Source organism: Herpailurus yagouaroundi, unplaced genomic scaffold (genome assembly GCF_014898765.1).
Source record: "Herpailurus yagouaroundi ecotype Mexico unplaced genomic scaffold, PumYag 180, whole genome shotgun sequence".
Classification (NCBI taxonomy): domain Eukaryota; kingdom Metazoa; phylum Chordata; class Mammalia; order Carnivora; family Felidae; genus Herpailurus; species Herpailurus yagouaroundi.
In genome coordinates, this window is record NW_024412411.1 from 1,390,231 (window position 1) to 1,408,818 (window position 18,588).

The following is an 18,588-nucleotide window of genomic DNA, read 5'->3' on the forward strand; positions in this document are numbered from 1 at the left end:
ACTATAATACGGCTTTGTTGTTCGAAACTCCTCTAGCCTTCCACATGGGTGGGGGGAAATGAGAAGTTCTCACATAAATCTTTTTTAAAGCACACAGGCATACAGACAGGAGGCTAAGGGGAGCGGCTAGAGGAGTTGCAGCCCCTAGAAAAGTGTGGCCCTGCTCTGTCATGCCCCACCCCCTTCATAGCAGCTACTCGGGCGCACATAGAACTGCCTCCTGTGGCGCTCTGGTCCTAGTCAAGTCAGCCAAGCTGCTGGGGGTGGCTCCCAGAGCTGAACACTGTGGTGCCGGTGCCATGGGATGAGAGAGCTGATCTGGAAGTCTTGCCATATAGGCCAGCCCTCACTATCTGTACCACCACCCCGAGGGAGGAAAAACCATGAAATCCTGTGTCAGCCCTTTGCGTGCATTAAATTCTTACAACAACCCTGCAAAGATCTCCTCAATCAGCGGAGTAAACTGAGGCTTGGAGAGGTGAAGTTACTTGCTTTTTTGTCACATAGTAAGTGGCAAAGCCAAGTTTTGAATACAGGCCTGTCTGCATTAAAATGTATGTGCTTTCTGATGAAAACAATAACAATAATAATAATAATAGCAAAAACTAACCATTACTGAGCCTCTTCCATATGCCAGGCATGGTACTGAGTGCTCTGTATGCATTATTTCATTTAATCTTAGCAACAAACTCATGGGATGCCTACTCTTATCACTCCACTTCCAATGAAGAAACCGAGGCTCAAGGAGATGAAGTAACTTCTTCAAGTTTCCATGGCTGCTGAAGGCAGAGCCAGGTTTAAACCTAGGTCTGTGTGGCTCCAGAGCACCACTTCTCAACCCTGTGCTATGCTGCTATACCACACTGCACAGACACTAACAAAAGCATAAGTTGATTTTGCAGCTTCCTGGGCTCATACTGCTACCTAACCATCCACCCCCCCCCAAAATGTGTGATCACACCCTTGCTCAAGCCTCCCTTCTCAGCCAGACACTATGCTGCTACCCAGATATCAGCCAGTCATTCCACCCAATGATTAAATTAAGCACATATTCTGTACAGGGCTCTGCTGGGAATTGGGGAAACAAAGGCAAAATAACCAAATAAGGCCAGTCCCTGCCCTGAAAAGTCTCACAGTCTGGTGAGAGAAACACATCAGTTAAACAAACATTAAAATACAACTGTCAGATACAGGTAACTTTCTGGGAAATACAGAAGAAACAGAAAGGGGAAAATAACCAGCATTCACTGAGCTTGAATTGTGTGTCTGGTACTATACTGGCAACTTTTTTCATAACTAACACATGATGAAATTAACTTTGGGGGGGGGGGGGCCGGGGTATATAGTCATATGAGTTTTGAAACATATTTAGATTCTTCTAACTGTCCCACAACCCAGACACAGGAAAATTCTATTACCCCCCCCCCAAAATTCTGTCATTCTGCCCCTTGATAATGAAACCCTCCCCACATTCCTAACCCCTAGTAACCACTGGCCTAGCTCCCATCCCTACTTTCTCAGAATGTCATGTAGATGGAATCATACAGCACGTTAACTTTTTGAGTCTGCTTTCTTTCCCTCAATATAAGGCCTTTGAGATCCATCTATGTTGTGTGCATCAATAGTTCATTCCTTTTAATTGCTGAGCAGTTTTCCATAGTTTGTTTATTCATTCACACATTGAAGGACATTTGCTTTTGTCCAGTTTTTGGCGCTTATGAATAAAGCTGCTATGAACATTTGTGTACAAGTCTTAGTGTGAATATAAATTTTCATTTATCTATAGGGATAAATACCGAGAAGCAGAATTGCTGGAGCATGTAGTGAATTGTGTTTAACTTTCTAAGAAACTCTATAAGCAAAAGTTCTGGTGGCTCTACCTCCTCGCCTGGCACTTGGTGTTGTCCATTTTTTAATTTTAGACATTCTGATGGACGTGTGGTGCTATCATGCTGTGGTCTTAATTTGTACTTCCCTAATGGCTAGTGATATTGAGCATCTTTCCATGTGTTTAATTGTCATCCATATATCTTCTTTGATGAAGTGTCTGTTCAAATTTTTTCCCATGTTTTGTTGACTTGTTTGGTTTCTGTAGAGTTTGGGAGTTATTTGTGCTGGAAACTTTACCAGCACTTTTCTCCCTGAATTCTGACAATAGCCCTGCAAGGGTAGGAATCATTAACCACCATTTTACCTGAGAAAATTAAAGGGGAAGTCACTAAACTACTATAATCACAGTTCTTCCTAATTTCAGAATTTTACTTCTCATTTAATTGCCTGTGACATACAGACCACTAGAATGCAAGCTCTATAAAAACTAAAATCGTATCCATTTTGTTTGTTACGGAATCCATAGTCCTACAACAGGTATTCAACAAAAATTTGTTTAATGGCTGGATAAATGCCCTTGATTTTCCTTGTAGGGATCCAGTTGAAGGGACAATGGTTTTGTTTGTTTGTTTGTTTGTTTGTTTTAATATAACTTATTATCAAATTGGCTAACACACAGTGTGTAAAGTGCTCTTGGTTTTTGGGGTAGATTACTGTGGTTTATCGCTTACATACAACACCCAGTGCTCATGAAGGGACAGCAGGTTTAGACAGCCTCTGTCTGTCCACCTCAGACTGTCAGAACAACCTGATAGGACCATCCCACTGTAGCAAATCCATTGCCCACAGGCAGTGTCCCCACCAGAAGTCTCAGTACAACACAGGTCATGAATTTCCATGCTGTTGGCTTGGTAGAACTCCCTCCCAGCTTTGCCAAGAAGGGCACCATCACCAATAATGCCACCTTGCTCATCTGAAGGGCCCACAATCCATAGCTCCGCTAACTAGGACAGAAGCAAACAAAGACAGTACTGGAGCAGCCAAACTGGCTGCCCCACATGCCAATGATTACATATTTCCTATACAATGCCTGCTGAGTCTCAGTTTACCATACGTCTAATTTCAAAGCTCACAGAGAAGTAAACAGAAATTAGAAATGGGGATGAATCAAAGAAGAGACAGGGAAATTATAAGAAGAAATCACAACAATGCACATAGGAATCTAAGCCCTGGGGTAGTTATAGAAGAGGCCTGATGACATGTTCTGAATGATCCAAAGTTAACACTCTGTTCACAATAATCTATAAAAAGACTTATTTCAAAAATGGCTAAAATTTTACAAGATCCAGAACTGAGGTTATATAGTTCAGTCACCTGGAAAGCTTGCTGATATGAGGCTGAACAAATGAAGCCTGAAGATATCCCTTCAGACTTCCTCTAAAATCCTTGGGGAATCAGTGGTGCTTTCGAATGGTCATAAAAAGCTCAGGTCCATCATAGCCAGCACAACCAGGGTCTCATCTCTGCTCAGTACCCGTGAGCCAATATTCTAAGCTCTGAGCGGTCCACCCAACATGCTAAGTTAGAACCTGAACTCCAAGGTTGTCTCATACATGTTTAGACTGACTTAAGCACACATACTTTGCCACCATTACCTTCTCTTTCAAAGACAGTAGCTTGTGACCGATGATGAAAACCCAGACTGGCAGGCCCCTCTCACCACCAGAGGCCTGAGCCTGCCGGGAGAGAAGTTGAAGCCAAAGCAAGGCAGAAGCTACACTGAAAAAGAACAGCTCACCACTGGCACAGAGAAGAGCAGGGTGACAGCTTTTGTGTTATTTTAGAACAGTTTGTGCTGATGAGCTTTTTGTTGTGGTAACATTCCTCTAAAAAGAACATTTTCTTCCTCTCCTCATTGACAAAGCAATTCAGCAGAAAGTGAAAAAAGAAGGAGGAGCGGGTGACAAGGATATCCAGGAATTGTGGAACTTAGATCATATCACCTTCTTAACTGGTGTGCCACCTATCCCCCAGTCCTGTGGCCAGGCCCCCTGAGAGAGGGAAACCTCTAGTCCTCATTTGCGTCCAGGAACATGGTCCTTTTCCCATCGTAGACAAATAAAATCTGGGTCCTTTGAGGGCCAGTGCCACTTCAAGATGCGACCAAAACTTTCATCACACCTGTTGTCCTTGCTCAAGAACCTACAATTGCCAGGTTCAATAAGTACTCATCTCTCAGCCTAGTCGCCTGGGCCCCACTTTCCTTTCCAGGTTTTTGTCCTGCAGTCCTCCACCATAGTCACTCCACCCAACCAAACCCCCCCTGCTCTAGTCAGAGCCCCCCCCCCCCCCGCCACATCTGTGTTCACACTGGCTCCCCACTTACCACTCAGGCAGCCCCACCCCTTCCACTCCACCCAAATGTCTGCTTCTGCTCCAGGAAGTCTATTTTTCTCCTCTTATAAATTACTTAGACATTACCCAGTTCAACCTAATGCAAGGATCCCCTCTGCTAACCAATCAATAGAGCGCTGTATTCTACTTGCCCATCTTCCGTGACGGGGAGTTTACTACGTACCTACCAAGGAGGCCTCTCCTAAGACAAGATGGCACTATTAGACGATTCTTCATTCTAGAAGAATATGGCCATATTTTACTTTTCCCACATTGGTCCTGGTCCTGCCTTTAGTTTAAGAGAAACAATATAGCGGTACTTAATAGCACAAGCTTTGAAATCAGATCTGTGCTCATATCCAATGTGTCCTTGAACAAAATGCTTCACCTTTCCAAGGCTCCAGTCCTTGACAATAATACCAACTTCAAAAGGCTGTTATGAAAGGTAAAAGAGCAACTACCTTAACACCATGAGCTTAACACCATGCCTGGCATAGAATAAGAATCCAATAAAGGAGAGCTGGTGCTGCAGTTTTCATTGCCATCACTGTCGTTATTTAAAAATCTAATTCCTCCACTTCTAATGTATGTGAGATACAAATTATATTACCCGGATCTGTTCTTTTCCAGGCTCAAGTTTCTTCACTAGACTGTAAATGATAGGAGGACAGATGTCTGTGTCCTATTTACTGCCACATCCCCATGTCTACAATAGTGCCTGGCACATACATAATAAATACCCATAAATACTAAGTTTTACTGAATGCTCTCCATTTCATAGTGTCCATACCCTTCAGCATTCAGGTCACCCTTTTCTGTAGAGGCTCGCACTGTTCCAAATACCTTGGACAATGTGAGATCCAAGACTGAACTCAAAACTAGGCTTACCTCTTCCCCATGACACGCACCATATCACTATTAAAGATTTGGCATAACTTGGCAGCTTCACCAAACTGCTGGCCCACGTTGAGCTTGAAATCAACTAAAACCTTTCAATCTTTCCACACATGATGACTTTGCACTCTGGGCTCTGTGGAATTGGAACTGTAGTAATGCCAAAAGGTGAAACAATAACAGAGCTTTTTTCATCTAGAGTTTCCTCTCGCTCCTATTATCTGGACCACTCAACCAGCTCCCAGCAACCACAGCCTGGAATTCAGAATAATCTTTCTAGGAACATGTGTTTCCTCCTCCTGAACAGACTATAAACTCCCAAAGGGCAGGATAATGACTGTTTTGATGTCTCTCCTACATGCCAACACAGGGCTGAGTACATAGTAAGTACAGACTGATGCCCTCCATCTGCAGCAGGATTACAATATGGGTTCAGGGGAACTATAGAGACCGACCTCGGGACTCTCTCTCCCTCTCAAACAGCATAGCTCAGTCAGTGTTGTACTTCTAGCCAGTAGGCAGATGGGAGCCAGTCCAGGCATACAGACAGCAGGCCTTCACTCGGACAGGCTGGCTCCTACAGGGCTGTTCTGCTGAGAATCACTCCCTTTGACAGGAAGGAGCTCCTAGAGAACAAGCCAATACCAAGAACATCTCTCCAAAGGGAAGAGTGTCTAGGCAGCCTTCAGGGACTGTCCAAACAGGAAGAGAAGGGAGCCACGGCAGGGGGAGAGAGCTCACCTCATCGCTTTCTTCCACATCCACGTCACCATTGGCATCGTCGTCCATCAGCTTGTGGATGCTGCGGACTGCATCAAAGCTGAGCTTCTCATCCTCACTGTGGCACAGGGGCTTGTCAATCCGGCAAAACTCTGTACAGGAAAAGCAAGAGACAACATTACTGTGGGCACTGCTGGCCTCTGCTACCCACCTGTCTCAGTGTCCTTAGCCTCTAGCACCTCAAACCTCATGTAGCCACTTAAATAGCTATTTGTACAGTGAGAAAAGTGTTTCATCCAGTCTTCAACTCTCTTCCCCCAGGATGTGCTGAGTTCCCCAATTTAGGGACAATGTCCTATTATCCTGATGGCTCCCTGGCAGGAAAGTCAAGCATAAGGCTGGGAATACCCTGGGATCTAGACAAAGAACGTGAATAGGTAACTCACAAGAAAAAATATACATGAGAGAAAATATAAATAGCCAATGAACACAGAAAAAAAACTTTTGCCTTACCAGTAAGCAAAGAAATACATATTCAAGTGAAATACCATTTTTCATCAGTCAATAAATAAATGCATGTGAATACAATCTTTCCAGAAACAGGAAGACAGCCCATTCATTGCAATGCCAAAATAATATGTAGTTTTCCTTTTGGTTCACTTTGTCACTGCTGGTAATAATAACATAATGCCAGTCACAAACTAACTGGAGAAACCCTTCACATGCTATGCCCGCCCATTGACAGCTACGGTCAGCAAATAGCTCTCAGACATCTAAGGTCCTGGGCACACCGGGTGCAACAGCGTGGCAGGTCTGCAGTACAGCTTCCCCCACCCACCGACACAGTCGTTAATGTGACACAAAAACCAGCACGAGAGCCGAGGCCACCTACTCCTCTCTTAGAACCCTGGAAAACACCGCGCACACACACAGCAGGCAGACCTGGCATCTAGTCTTAGCTCTACCAAGTGAGGTCACGTCCCTTCTCCAGGCCTCAAGTTCACTATCTGAAAAAGATATTTTAAGTAAAGTTTCTAGTATGTCTTCCAATTCTTAGCTTCTAAAATTCCTCTTTCCCTTTGACCCTGATCTTGATTCCTTCTCTCCAGCAAAAACTCCTCAGATTACTCCCAAGGAAGAAGTTGTCACAGGAGAGAAAATAAGGACAGGGTAGAGAGGCTGTTGTGGCTGTGAGGCCTTCTCCGAGGCACTGATCAAAGTCCCAAAACACTCCAATCCATTTAATCATTCAGCTGACTGCTGGTCAGAGACAGGGAACAGACAGGACAAGTCAACTCTCTGTCACTCACGAGTTGCTCAAATCCTTTTCAAAATGAGGGAGAGATGTAAATATTAAATGTGTCAAGTGTCCCAGATGTGACTCAATAAAAACATGTTGGATACTGGAGCTCACAGATGTTAACTGATGTGCCCCAAATCAAAGACAGCTGAAGAGTCACAGCAAGGGCCCAGGTTTACTGACTCCCAGGTCGGTACTTCACCTATCTTTATGCCAAGGTGACCAAACAGCTTTAGCGTGGTTTCATCTTCCGTTAGTCACAGATGGTAAGAAGCACACTGAAGAAATGGCTTTATAGAAGACAAAAAGTAAGCAGTGCCTGGGTGGCTCCGTCAGTTAAGTGTCCGACTTTGGCCCAGGTCATGATCTCGAGGTTCAGGGAGTTTGAGCCCTACACTGGACTCTTTTTCTGTCAGCACAGAGCCCACTTCAGATCCTCTGTTACCCTCTCTCTCTGCCCCTCCCCCACTCACGCACACGCACGCACTCTCACTCTCAAAAATAAACATTTAAAAAAAGACAAGTAAGAAGAATACAATACATGAAGAAGAAATATCTCCATGTAACTGTATATTCTACTACATTTGTCCTGCTAAGTTGGGAGTGGGGAGCAGAGGGTGGGGTAAAGCGGTGGTGGTAGAATGCAGCCAAAGATTAAGGCATTGTTTCTCAACTTCCTCACCAACAAGAGCTCTTGGCATGATTGTGTCATCTACCTATCGAAAAAAAATTGCAGTAAGTAACGACTGGTTCATAGGTGAGGCACACAGCACTGGGATTAGCATAACCAACATGTTTTCCTTCCCTTAATTCTGTTTTTGTCTTAATCAGAGGCGCATATAATTGCCTATCAGAATGAGAAAAAAAAAATTGCCCATCAGAGCTTTTTAATCAGCACATGATGTGCCCATTTAAACAACATTTATTGTGTGCTCTTAATATGTCAGGCTCTGCGATCAGCATGGGGCATAAAGAGAGATGAGTCAGATCTCACCCCTGCTCTCAAGGAGCTTAGTTATAAAAGTAGGGAAGAGGGGCTCCTGGGAGGCTCAGGTGGTTAAACATCTGACTCTTGATTTCAGCTCAGGTCATGATCTCATAGTTCATGAGATTGAGCCCCGTATCGAGCCCTGGCAGCATGGAGCCTGCTTGGGATTCTCTCTCTTTTTGCCTCTCTCTCTGCACCTCCCCTTCTTGCACATGCATGCACACCTGCGCACACACATGCGCTCTCCCTCTCTCTCTCTCTCTCTCTAAAAATAAGTTAATAAACTTAAATATATATATTATTAAAAGTAGGGGACAGAGGCAATTAAAACACCATGTGCTAAGTACCATGACAGAAAGAATCAGGATTACCCTAGGGGTCAGCAAAGTTTTTCTGTAAAAGGCCAGATAATAAATAATTTAGGATTTATGAGCCATATAGTCTCTGTTACAACTATTTAACTCTGTCTTAGAGCACAAAAGCCGCCACAGACAAAACATGAGTAAATGAGCTTAGTTGTGTTCTAATAAAACTTTATTCAAAAAAACATGCAGTGGGCTGGATTTGACCCCAGGGCTATAGTTTGCTGACCCTTGTTCTAGAAAACCTTAGGTAGCACACCTGAACCACATTAAGTTGACAGATTTCTGACTCAAAGCAAAGAAATACAATCTTTTCATTAGCCTGTATCCACAAACAGGTTTATCATAAAGCACAACTTCTAATGAGCTTTTTTTTTAAGTTTATTTATTTTTGAGAGAGAGAGAGACAGAGTGTGAACAAGGGAGGGGCATAGAGAGAGGGAGCCACAGAATCTGAAACAGGCTCCAGGTTCTGAAGGGTCAGCACAGAGCCAAACACAGGGCTCAAATTCACGAACCTCGAGATTCTGACCTGAGCCCAAGTCGGACGCTTAACTGACTGAGCCACCCAGAAGCCTCTAATAAACTTTTTTAAATACAGGAAAAAGTTTAAATGCTGAGCTCTAGGGACTGGGGGCCTCCAGGCTGGGCATGAGTGGCCTAAGGTCAGCCAGCCTCTCTCCCAAAAGCCTATAGCTGGTGCAAGAAATTTAGCTTCAAATGCTAGGCTCTGGTTTGTAAACTGATCAGACAGACAGGTGACCTTTGCTGTTGGCATCATCTGGCATAGAGAAGGATTTAAGGGATTGAGAATAAAGGAGTATAAAACCTTGATGTCTCCTAAGGTCATAGAATCCTATCCAGAAAAACCATGTTAGTCAAAATTCACAAATGACTCCTTCTACCAAGCATTTCCTAGGTTGTCTCTCTCCTTCCTGACACCTCGTCTATCTTCTCTTATACCTTCGTTCCAACCTGGCAAGGTTTCCCAGAGCCACCTGGAAATACCTTAGAAGATCCACCCGTTTAGCAATGCATTATTAATAAAAGAGCCCTGGACTTGGAGTCAGAACACATATGTCAAAATCCCAGCTCCATTAGTTACATCTATATGATGTTGGACAGGATGTTCAACTTCTCTGAGCCTCCAATATCTCATTTGCAAAATGAGGATAATTATCTCTGCCGACAGGGTTTTTATGAAAATTAAGACCACATTTGTTCCAACGCCTAGCATAGCATAGGGCATGCAAAAAGATGACAATCAATACATTTGTAGTTTCCTTCTTTCCTCCCAGAGCAACATGTGAACAGTTTCCTGCTAACTTCAGTCACTCCCCCTACTGTGTTTGAAAAATCAATCAGTCACATGTTCTAGATGAGTTAGCAAGTGATTCCGACAATAGCCTGTATTCCCACAGCATTTATGTGTCTATCACCAATAACATTTATCATACTGTGTTTCAGTTCTCTGTTTCATTTGTCTTCCCTATCAAACAATGTCCATAAGGGCTTGGGACCATGTCCCCAGCAGCAAGCAAAAGCCAGGTTCTTGATAGATGCTCAATGTTTTTTGAACAAATAACTAAATAACAATTATGTGTAGGATTTCTTCAGGCAGAAAAGAGAACTGTAAGTAAAAAGAGTAGCACAGGAGTAGGTTTTTAAATATTTTGGTGCCAGGGCCCCTTTATATACATAAAAATTAAAAATCCCAAAACTAATATCTACCATATTAGAAATTAATTTTTTTACATTTATTTATTTATTTATTTTTATTTTTTTTTTTTGAGAAATAGAGTGAGACAAAGCGTGAGCAGAGAGGGGCAGAGAGAGAAGGAGACACAGAATCTGAAGCAGACTCCAGGCTCTGGGCAAGCAGTCAGCACAGAGCCTGATGAGGGGCTCAAACCCACGAACTGTGAGATCATGACCTGAGCCGAAGTCAGACGCTCAACTGACTGAGGCACCCAGGCTTTTTTTTTTGGATTTAAAACGCAAATTCTAATAATAGCAATTAATTCATTTTAGACAAATAAATCTCCTATACATTAATTTAATAGGATTTTTTATGAAAAATAATTGTTTTCTGGAAAAAAAATTTTTAAGTTTATTTATTTTGAGAAGCGCCTGGGTGGCTCAGTTGGTTAAGCGTCCAACTTCAGCTCAGGTCATGATCTCACAGTTCATGGGTTCGAGCCCTGTGTTGGGCTCTGTGCTGACAGCTCAGAGCCTGGAGCCTGCTTCAGATTCTGTGTCCCCCTCTCTCTGCCCTTCCCCTGCTCATGCTCTGTCTCTCTCTCTCTCTCTCTCTCTCTCAAACCTAAACATTAAAAAAAATTAATAATAATAAAGTTTATTTTGAGAGAGAGAGAGCATGTGTGTGCACATGCACGTGCGAGTGGGGAGGGGCAGAGAGAGAGGAAGGGAGAATCCCAAGCAGGCTCAGAACTGTCAGCACAGAGCCCAATGTGGGGCTCGATCTCACAAACTGTAAAATCATGACCTGAGCCGAAATCAAGAGTCAGATGCTTAACCAAATCAGCCATCCAAGCATCCCTGAAAAAAATGTTTTCTGAGAAGAGTGGGATTGTTTTTACAGTTTTGCAAATCTCTTTAAGTCTGGCTTAATAGAAGACAGCTGTAGTCTTATTGTATCTGTTTCCACATTCAATGTGTTGTTTTGATCACAGAGCAAAACAGATATGTAGTTGGAAAGGACAGGAATATTTTAATAATCTTCCAGATATCTGTGAACATTCTTCTCTGATATTACATCAAAATCAACAAGTAGTAGGTTTATTAAAGATTAGTTGCAATGTGAAATCTGAAACTATATAAATAAACTGTTTGTACTCTATTATATTAAAATCTATTGGTCTATCTTGCACTTTGATCTTTTACCCAGGAGTGATTTTGTAACATGATGCACTGGTCACATGGAAACTTCCAAATTTGACCCATTTCATCTCTACGATATCAAAATAATCACAGTTATTATTATCACCACTAATTACATCAGAAAAGATTTAAATCTGGGGCAGCTGTCAAGCTCACAGTGGCAGATCCAAGTTTTTCAAAATTCTAAGTTTTAAATGAAAACTAGAATTTTATTGTTGGCAATAAATACTACCAGTTATTTTCCTTTAATAGCAGACTCACTTCATTCATTTTTAAGAAAATACGTGCCAAATACGTGAGTCTGAGTAAGTACAGTTTACCTGTCAGTTATTCTTTCACATAAAAATGGTGTTCCCTGAAAAAAGGAGGCAGTTCAACTTGCAGCTCAGTGGTACGAATGCTCTCTCTTGAAATAAACATCAGAGGTGCCCAGATGGCTCACTGGGTTAAGTATCCAACTTCGGCTCAGGTCATGATCTCAAGGTTCGTGGGTTTGAGCCCTATGACGGGCTCTGTGCTGACAGCTCAGAGACTGGAGCCTGCTTCGGATTCTGTGTCTCCCTCTCTCTCTGCCCCTCCCCCGCTCGTGCTCTGTCTCTCTCTCTCTCTCTCTCTCTCTCTCTCTCTCTAAAAATAAACATTAAAAAATTTTTGAATAAAAATTTAAAAAATTTAGAGAAAGAAGCATCAAACTTCTACACACAGAAGTGGTTTATGCACACTTCCTGTTTCATCACACAGAATACTAAAGAGATATGTATTCAACAGGACACAATTTAATAGAATTAATACATTTTATATTTATTTTTTAAAAATTTTAATAATTAAAAAATTAAAAATAAATTTTTTTTAAACAATTTTTTTTTCAACATTTATTTATTTATTTTTGGGACAGAGAGAGACAGAGCATGAACAGGGGAGGGGCAGAGAGAGAGGGAGACACAGAATCGGAAACAGGCTCCAGGCTCTGAGCCATCAGCCCAGAGCCTGACGCGGGGCTCGAACTCACGGACTGCGAGATCGTGACCTGGCTGAAGTCGGACGCTTAACCGACTGCGCCACCCAGGCGCCCCAAAAATAAATTTTTTAAAACAGAGTGCATGTTGGTGAGGAATACCACGACCACCAGTGCTGTTCTGTGCCACTGCTCTGACTCTTGCTAAGGTGCCAGCAGCTTTACCTAAGTGCTTTTGTGCCATCATTGCAAATGTAGACACAGCAGAAAAAGACATATAACATCGTAGCATTATTATTAAGATGTCTTTGACCTTGTGGACCCCTGAAAAGATCTTGGTGACCCCCAACGGTCTGCAGACCACACTTTGTTAACCACTAGCAGCCAACACCACAAAGTCTTTCCTTTGTGTCTGAATCTCCTCTCCTTTCTCCAGGCAGAGCTAATCATTTACTGCTCTATGCTCCAAAGCACTTTATACATAACTCTGTTGTATTAATTCTCATGCTCTAAGTTGTTTGCATGCCATATCCAGAAAAGGGCAAGGACTAAGTTTGACTCACTCTAACCCTCAGGGCCTACATCCACCCTGTCAAATATAAAATCAGCAAATACTGGCTGAATGAATGAATGAGTGCATGAATGGATTCATAACAAACCATATCTGCCCCAAAGACAAGAGAATTCCTGAGTACAACCCACCAGCTCCCACCACCAATATCCACCATCCACCTGATGCCTATTCTCCTCCAGCCACGTTCTCGTCACCAAACAGTAACTTATCCCCCTGAGAACACGTATTTATAGGCATGCAAAGCAGAGTCACTGCAGTTGAGCCTGACCATGGATTGTCTGATGTGAGACACAAGCCCAAAGGTAAAGAAGTGGGACAAACAGCAGTCAAAGAAGAAGGTACAGATGAGGAGTAAAGAAAGGTGCTGGTCAGACTGTTCCCTACCACTTGGCTGGCACCTGAGGGGAATCTGAAAACTGATAAATTTTGCCAGCAGGGGTCTCATTTGTTGATTGTTAATTTCTCCCACTTGACCTCCCACCCCCCAAGCACAACCAGCAAGCTCTGCAGTGACTCTAGATGGGATCAGAATCCACCCTTACCCTTAGAAAGGACTCAAAAGACTGTTAAGACTGAGAGTACCAGCCCTGGGAAGACTGAAGGACCAAGGGCCTTGAGATGCCAGAGATAAAACAGCACAGAATGCAGAATGAGGCTGAGCTGGGGGTCTAGGGAAGGGGCATGGGAGGAGAAAGTACCCTCTACACAAAAGGGTAAAGAATGAGGAAGGGAACTAAACTAGTTCCCTGGACCTAGGAAGTTCTGGCAAGAAAGGTCCCACGTGGAATACAGCACACTGTAGGTCTAGCCACAGAGGAAAGAGGAGTCAGATTCCCACACTGAGTGAAATCCAGCCTCCTGAGGGATGGTCCTGCCCTTGTTGGAACATCATGTCTTCATATCCAAGAAGAGGTCCAACTCTTCTCAGCAGGGGCAGGAATTCAGAAGAGTTTTCCTTATGGATGAAGCAGGCACTGGTTTCAGCTACCCAAGCAGCAAAAGACTACCCCAAAGACTTCCCATGTCTCCCCTCCCAGGGAGAACATGTGAAAAAAGTAATAATAACATCCCATATAACACCAAGAGTGAACCCTAAGGTAACACACTATGAACTTTGGGTATTATAACATATTCATGTAGCCTCATCCTTGGTAAAAAATGTACCACTCTGGTAAGTAACCCTGGTAATTGGGTTGGCTATGCATGTGTGGAGGCAGAGGATATGTGGGAAATCTCTGTACCTCCTTCTGAATTTTGTTGTAAACCTAAAACTGCTCTAAAAATAAAGTTAAAAAAAAAAAAAAAACCCGGGCCCAAAATATGTGTGTGGTCAGTAAAGGCTTTTATAATTCTTACCAGCATGCTTTAAAATATTATATGTTGTGGGGCACCTGGGTGGCTCAGTTGGTTAGGCATCCAACTTCAGCTCAGGTCACGAACTTCTGGTTTGTGAGTTTGAGCCCTGCGTCAGGCTCTGTGCTGACAGTTCAGACCTGGAGTCTGCTTTGGATTCTGTGTCTCCCTCTTTCTCTGCCCCCCCCCGTGTGTGGACCCCCCCCCCCCCCCTTTCTCCCAAAAAAAAAAAAAAAAAAACATTAAAAAAATAAATAAAAATAAAAATATTATGTGTTGTGGGTTCAAGCCCCACATAGAGCTCACTGTTGTCAGCACAGAGCCCACTTCAGATCCTCTGTCCCCCTGCACCGGCCCACCCCCATTCGCTCTCTCTCTCAAAAGTAAACATTAAAAAATATTATATCTTTATTATAATGCTAGATAATTATATTTTCACTGTAACCTGTGATCTGAATATTTTTTTAATTCACATGAAATAAAATTAAAGAAAGCCCTCAGTGGAAACAAAAATTCACAGCATTGACTACGTATAAAGCTCCAATATGCAACATAATGAGATACACCTCTGAGTTCCACCAGCATTTCTGACTTTGTACCTCTTCTGGCCTCACTTCAGTCAGCTTACAACTGTAGTTATTTGAGGATATCTGAGGACAGAGGTCATATCTTTTTCATTTTTTCATAGCACCTACCACCACCTTGCATATGATGCACTTATTTGTTGATTTGTTTACTGCCCATCTCCCCCCCAGTAGAAGTAAGGCTCACAAAAGCAGGAACTTTTTTGTTCCCTGTGGTATCCCCAGGGACTCATATAGTGCCTGGCACACAGTAGGTATTCAATATAGATCTGCTGAATGAATGAATAAATCTTTGCTTTTCTGAGTGTACAAAGCAGGTTTCTCCTCGAGACATGACTTTTAAATGTTGTAGTTTTAAAGAATCTGGGTTTGGTCCCGGGCTTTCTTCTCTTCAGACGACTCTCTCCAGGAGGGATCTGACCTCTTCTCACAGCTTCAATTATCATTTAAAGAAATGCCATCTCCCCCCAAAAAAACTATTGCCATCTCCCCCCAAAAAAGTAAGATGTTGGTTCTGCTTCAAGCTTCCCTTCTGACCCTCAGAAACACAGAGAATCCAACTACCTACTAAATATCTCCACATAGATGTCCGACAAGAACATCAACGGATGCATAATGTCTAAATCTAAACTCATTAGATTGACCCCCTGCCAAAGTTCCCACTTCTCCAGTTGCTGGTGTCAGAAACCTTGACATCTCATTCTCCCTCACTCCCCACCTCTAATCAAGCACCAGTCCTTCAAGACTCCTCAACTATTCCAAACCTTCTTCTCCTCACAGGAGAGATATTCTGAATACTTAACAAGCAATTGACAGGAATGCTAACTATAGGCAATGCTACTGCATACCAGCTATTATCTGTCCAAGTCATCTCCCTACTTAAAACCCTTCAAAAGCTTTTCATTACTCTTAAGATGAAGTTCAAATTTCTTAAAGTGGCCTGTAAGGCCCAGAATGATTTGCCAGCTGCCACCTTTCTGGTCTCTTGTCCAACAACTCCCTTAGCTTTGTGCAATCCTTCTTTCATGTTCCAAGTTTCTCCCTTCCTTTCACATAGCACGTTGGTTCTCAACTCTGGCTACATATTAGATTCATTTAGGGAGCACTTATGCTGCTGAGGCCCAAGCCCCGTCCCAGACCAATTAAATCAGTATCTCAATGGATGGAACTTAGGCATGGGTTTGGTTTTAGGGGAGTTTTGGTTTTCTGTTTTTCTTTGAGACATACCATATAAACAGCAAAGTATATAAATAAACATATAGATCAGTTAACTTTTACATATGTATATATCTAAGTAACTACCACCAAAATTAAGAAATACTCCAGGAAGACTTCCTCCCTCTTGCCCCTTTCCAATCAATACTATCACGACCACTACACCTCACCCCACCCCACAGTGATAACTGTTCTTCTGACTTTTATCGCCATAGATGAGTTTTGCCTTTCCTTGACATTTATAAAAATAGAGCATGGATATTTTTTAAGGCAGAGTTGCATGCAATAAAATGTCTCCATTTTAAGTGCATAGTTCAGTGTGTCTGACAAACATACGCACTTGTGTAACCACCACCCAATTAAGATATAGAACATTTTCATCACCCCAAAGTGTTCCCACTTGGTACTTCACTGCCAAACCGCACTGCCCTCCTCACACAAGCATTGATCTGATTTCTATCATTATAAATTAGTTTTGCCTGCCTTTAGAACTTCAAAGAAATATAATCACCAGTATGTACTCTTTTGTGGCTGGCTTCTTTTGCTCAGCATTCAAAAGATTCAACCATGGTATCACATGAATCAGTAGTTTTTCTCCATTTTCTCACTGAGTAGTATTCCACTGAATGTATATACTATATACCATAATGTGTTTATCCATCCACCAGTTTTTAGCTAGCACATATAAAGTGCTATGGACATTCGTGTACAAGTCTTTGTGTGGACATAGGTTTTCATTTTTCTTGAGTGAAAATAAGTTTTTCATCTGGAGTTCCAGTAGGAGTGGAACTTCTGGGTTATATGACAGGGTTATGTTTAACTTTTAAGTGCCAAACTGTTTTCCAAAGTAGTTTCATTGCTTTATACTCTCACCAGTAAGCACCAGTATGAAGCACCAGTCTAGCTGCTTCATATACTCTCTTATACCTGGTGATGTTAATGTGTAACCCAGGTTGAGAATGACCTAGAATTCCTTTTGTATGGAAGCTTCTTCATTCTTTCTTGACCTGCAGATTCTGACACATGCTGTTGGTCTGAACTTAAATACTTTTTCTTCAAAGAATCTACCTTGATCGTCTTCCCTGCCAAACTGGTTTAGGCCCACATTATACATTCTCCAACATTGATAACACTTTTCACAATTATAATTATCTGTGTGATAATTTGCTTAATATCTTTCTTCTCCACTAAACTGAAAGCACCACAGTGGCAGGAGCCATGGCTGCCTTCATGGCTGAATCCTGGCTTTGAACCAACACCCAGGACCTAGCGAAGTCCCTAGCACAACACTTGGGCTCCAATCAATATTCACTGACTGAACAAATGAATGCCCAGAAGAACTCAGCTGCATGAAAGAGCAAATTCAAACAGAGATGAAGCAACATAATCCTGGCCCACAAAAAGTACAAGAATGAACACAGTGTATGAACGACAAAGACACAAAATAGAATACAGTAAGACACAAGAGACCAGAGCAGCAGGAGATACCAGTCTGAAAACAGGTAGAAGACAGTAGGGGTGGAAGGCAGGGCAACCTAACAAAGCAAGCCCAAGAGGAGGGGGCACAGCATCTCACACAGATTGATTTGTAAAAGAACCCAAAGTCAAAATGTACTTTTCACCAATCTTACAAAATTCCTGGCGCAGAATGGGAATAGTGGAGGCTGAGATCCCCATTGTACTCAAACTCTAAGTGGCAAAGTTGGAAGGGCTTTGGGGGGCATCAAGGATCACTGCCTACCTTACAACTAGAGAAGGAAACTGAGACTATGAAAGGGGGTTGTTTTGCACTAGGTTAGCCAGCAAACTAGTGGCAGAACCAGATTAGAAGTCTCACTAACTTCCTATGGCAAGGCTATATGGTTGGGAGATCCAGATGAGTGTTCAAGAGGGCTCCCTAAAACTTCTAACCCTTACCCTCCAAGACTCACGAATAGGGGCAAGTTTAATTAGGTTCTGCTTGCCTATTGAGGGCCAACACAGAAGTCATAACTGGTCTTGTGCCGTTCCCCAAGCAGGGTAAAACAGAATTTCCTGGTTTTGCCTTAACTTCTTCAGGTCCAGCACTAGCCAGAGACACCTTCCTTATCAAGACTTAGAAACAAAGTTAAAAAGACACTAGAGACAGAGTACTGAGTCCCTAGCACGCTCTGCAGGGAGGAACAAAAAGAGCAAAAGAATATGCTTCTATTTAAGCATATGAAACATAATCACCTGCTAGAAGAAATGAAATCTTCAGCCCTCTCTCCTCTCTCCACTCAGCCACCCCATTTCTACCTTCTTCCTCCTCTCAGTATTTTTTTCTTCAAATACTGATTTCACAAAAAGCTTCCCTCCAGAAGAAGGTGGCTAATTCCTAAAGTTAGTCCCCACCAAGCAGGCCATGACCTCAATAACGCAGGCTTCTGATGCAGGGAACTTCTAGCTGTTCTGACTGCCCATGCCTCCTCCCACATCTACAGGGCTCTGGACACTTGTCCATCTGCTTAACAGCCTATCTGCCTGCCCTTTTATTTCT

The 18,588-nt window shown here is 42.7% G+C and overlaps 1 protein-coding gene across 6 annotated transcripts in view; it reads right to left on the reverse strand.

Moving 5' to 3' along the window:
• Positions 1-18,588, reverse strand: part of STIM1 (stromal interaction molecule 1) — a 186,032-nt gene that overhangs the window by 76,118 nt on the left and 91,326 nt on the right. For all 6 annotated transcript variants that reach the window (XM_040489146.1, XM_040489144.1, XM_040489145.1 and 3 more), the window contains exon 2: positions 5,860-5,990. In XM_040489146.1, the coding sequence (XP_040345080.1) occupies positions 5,860-5,990 (131 nt within the window). The remainder of the gene's footprint in view (positions 1-5,859; positions 5,991-18,588) is intronic.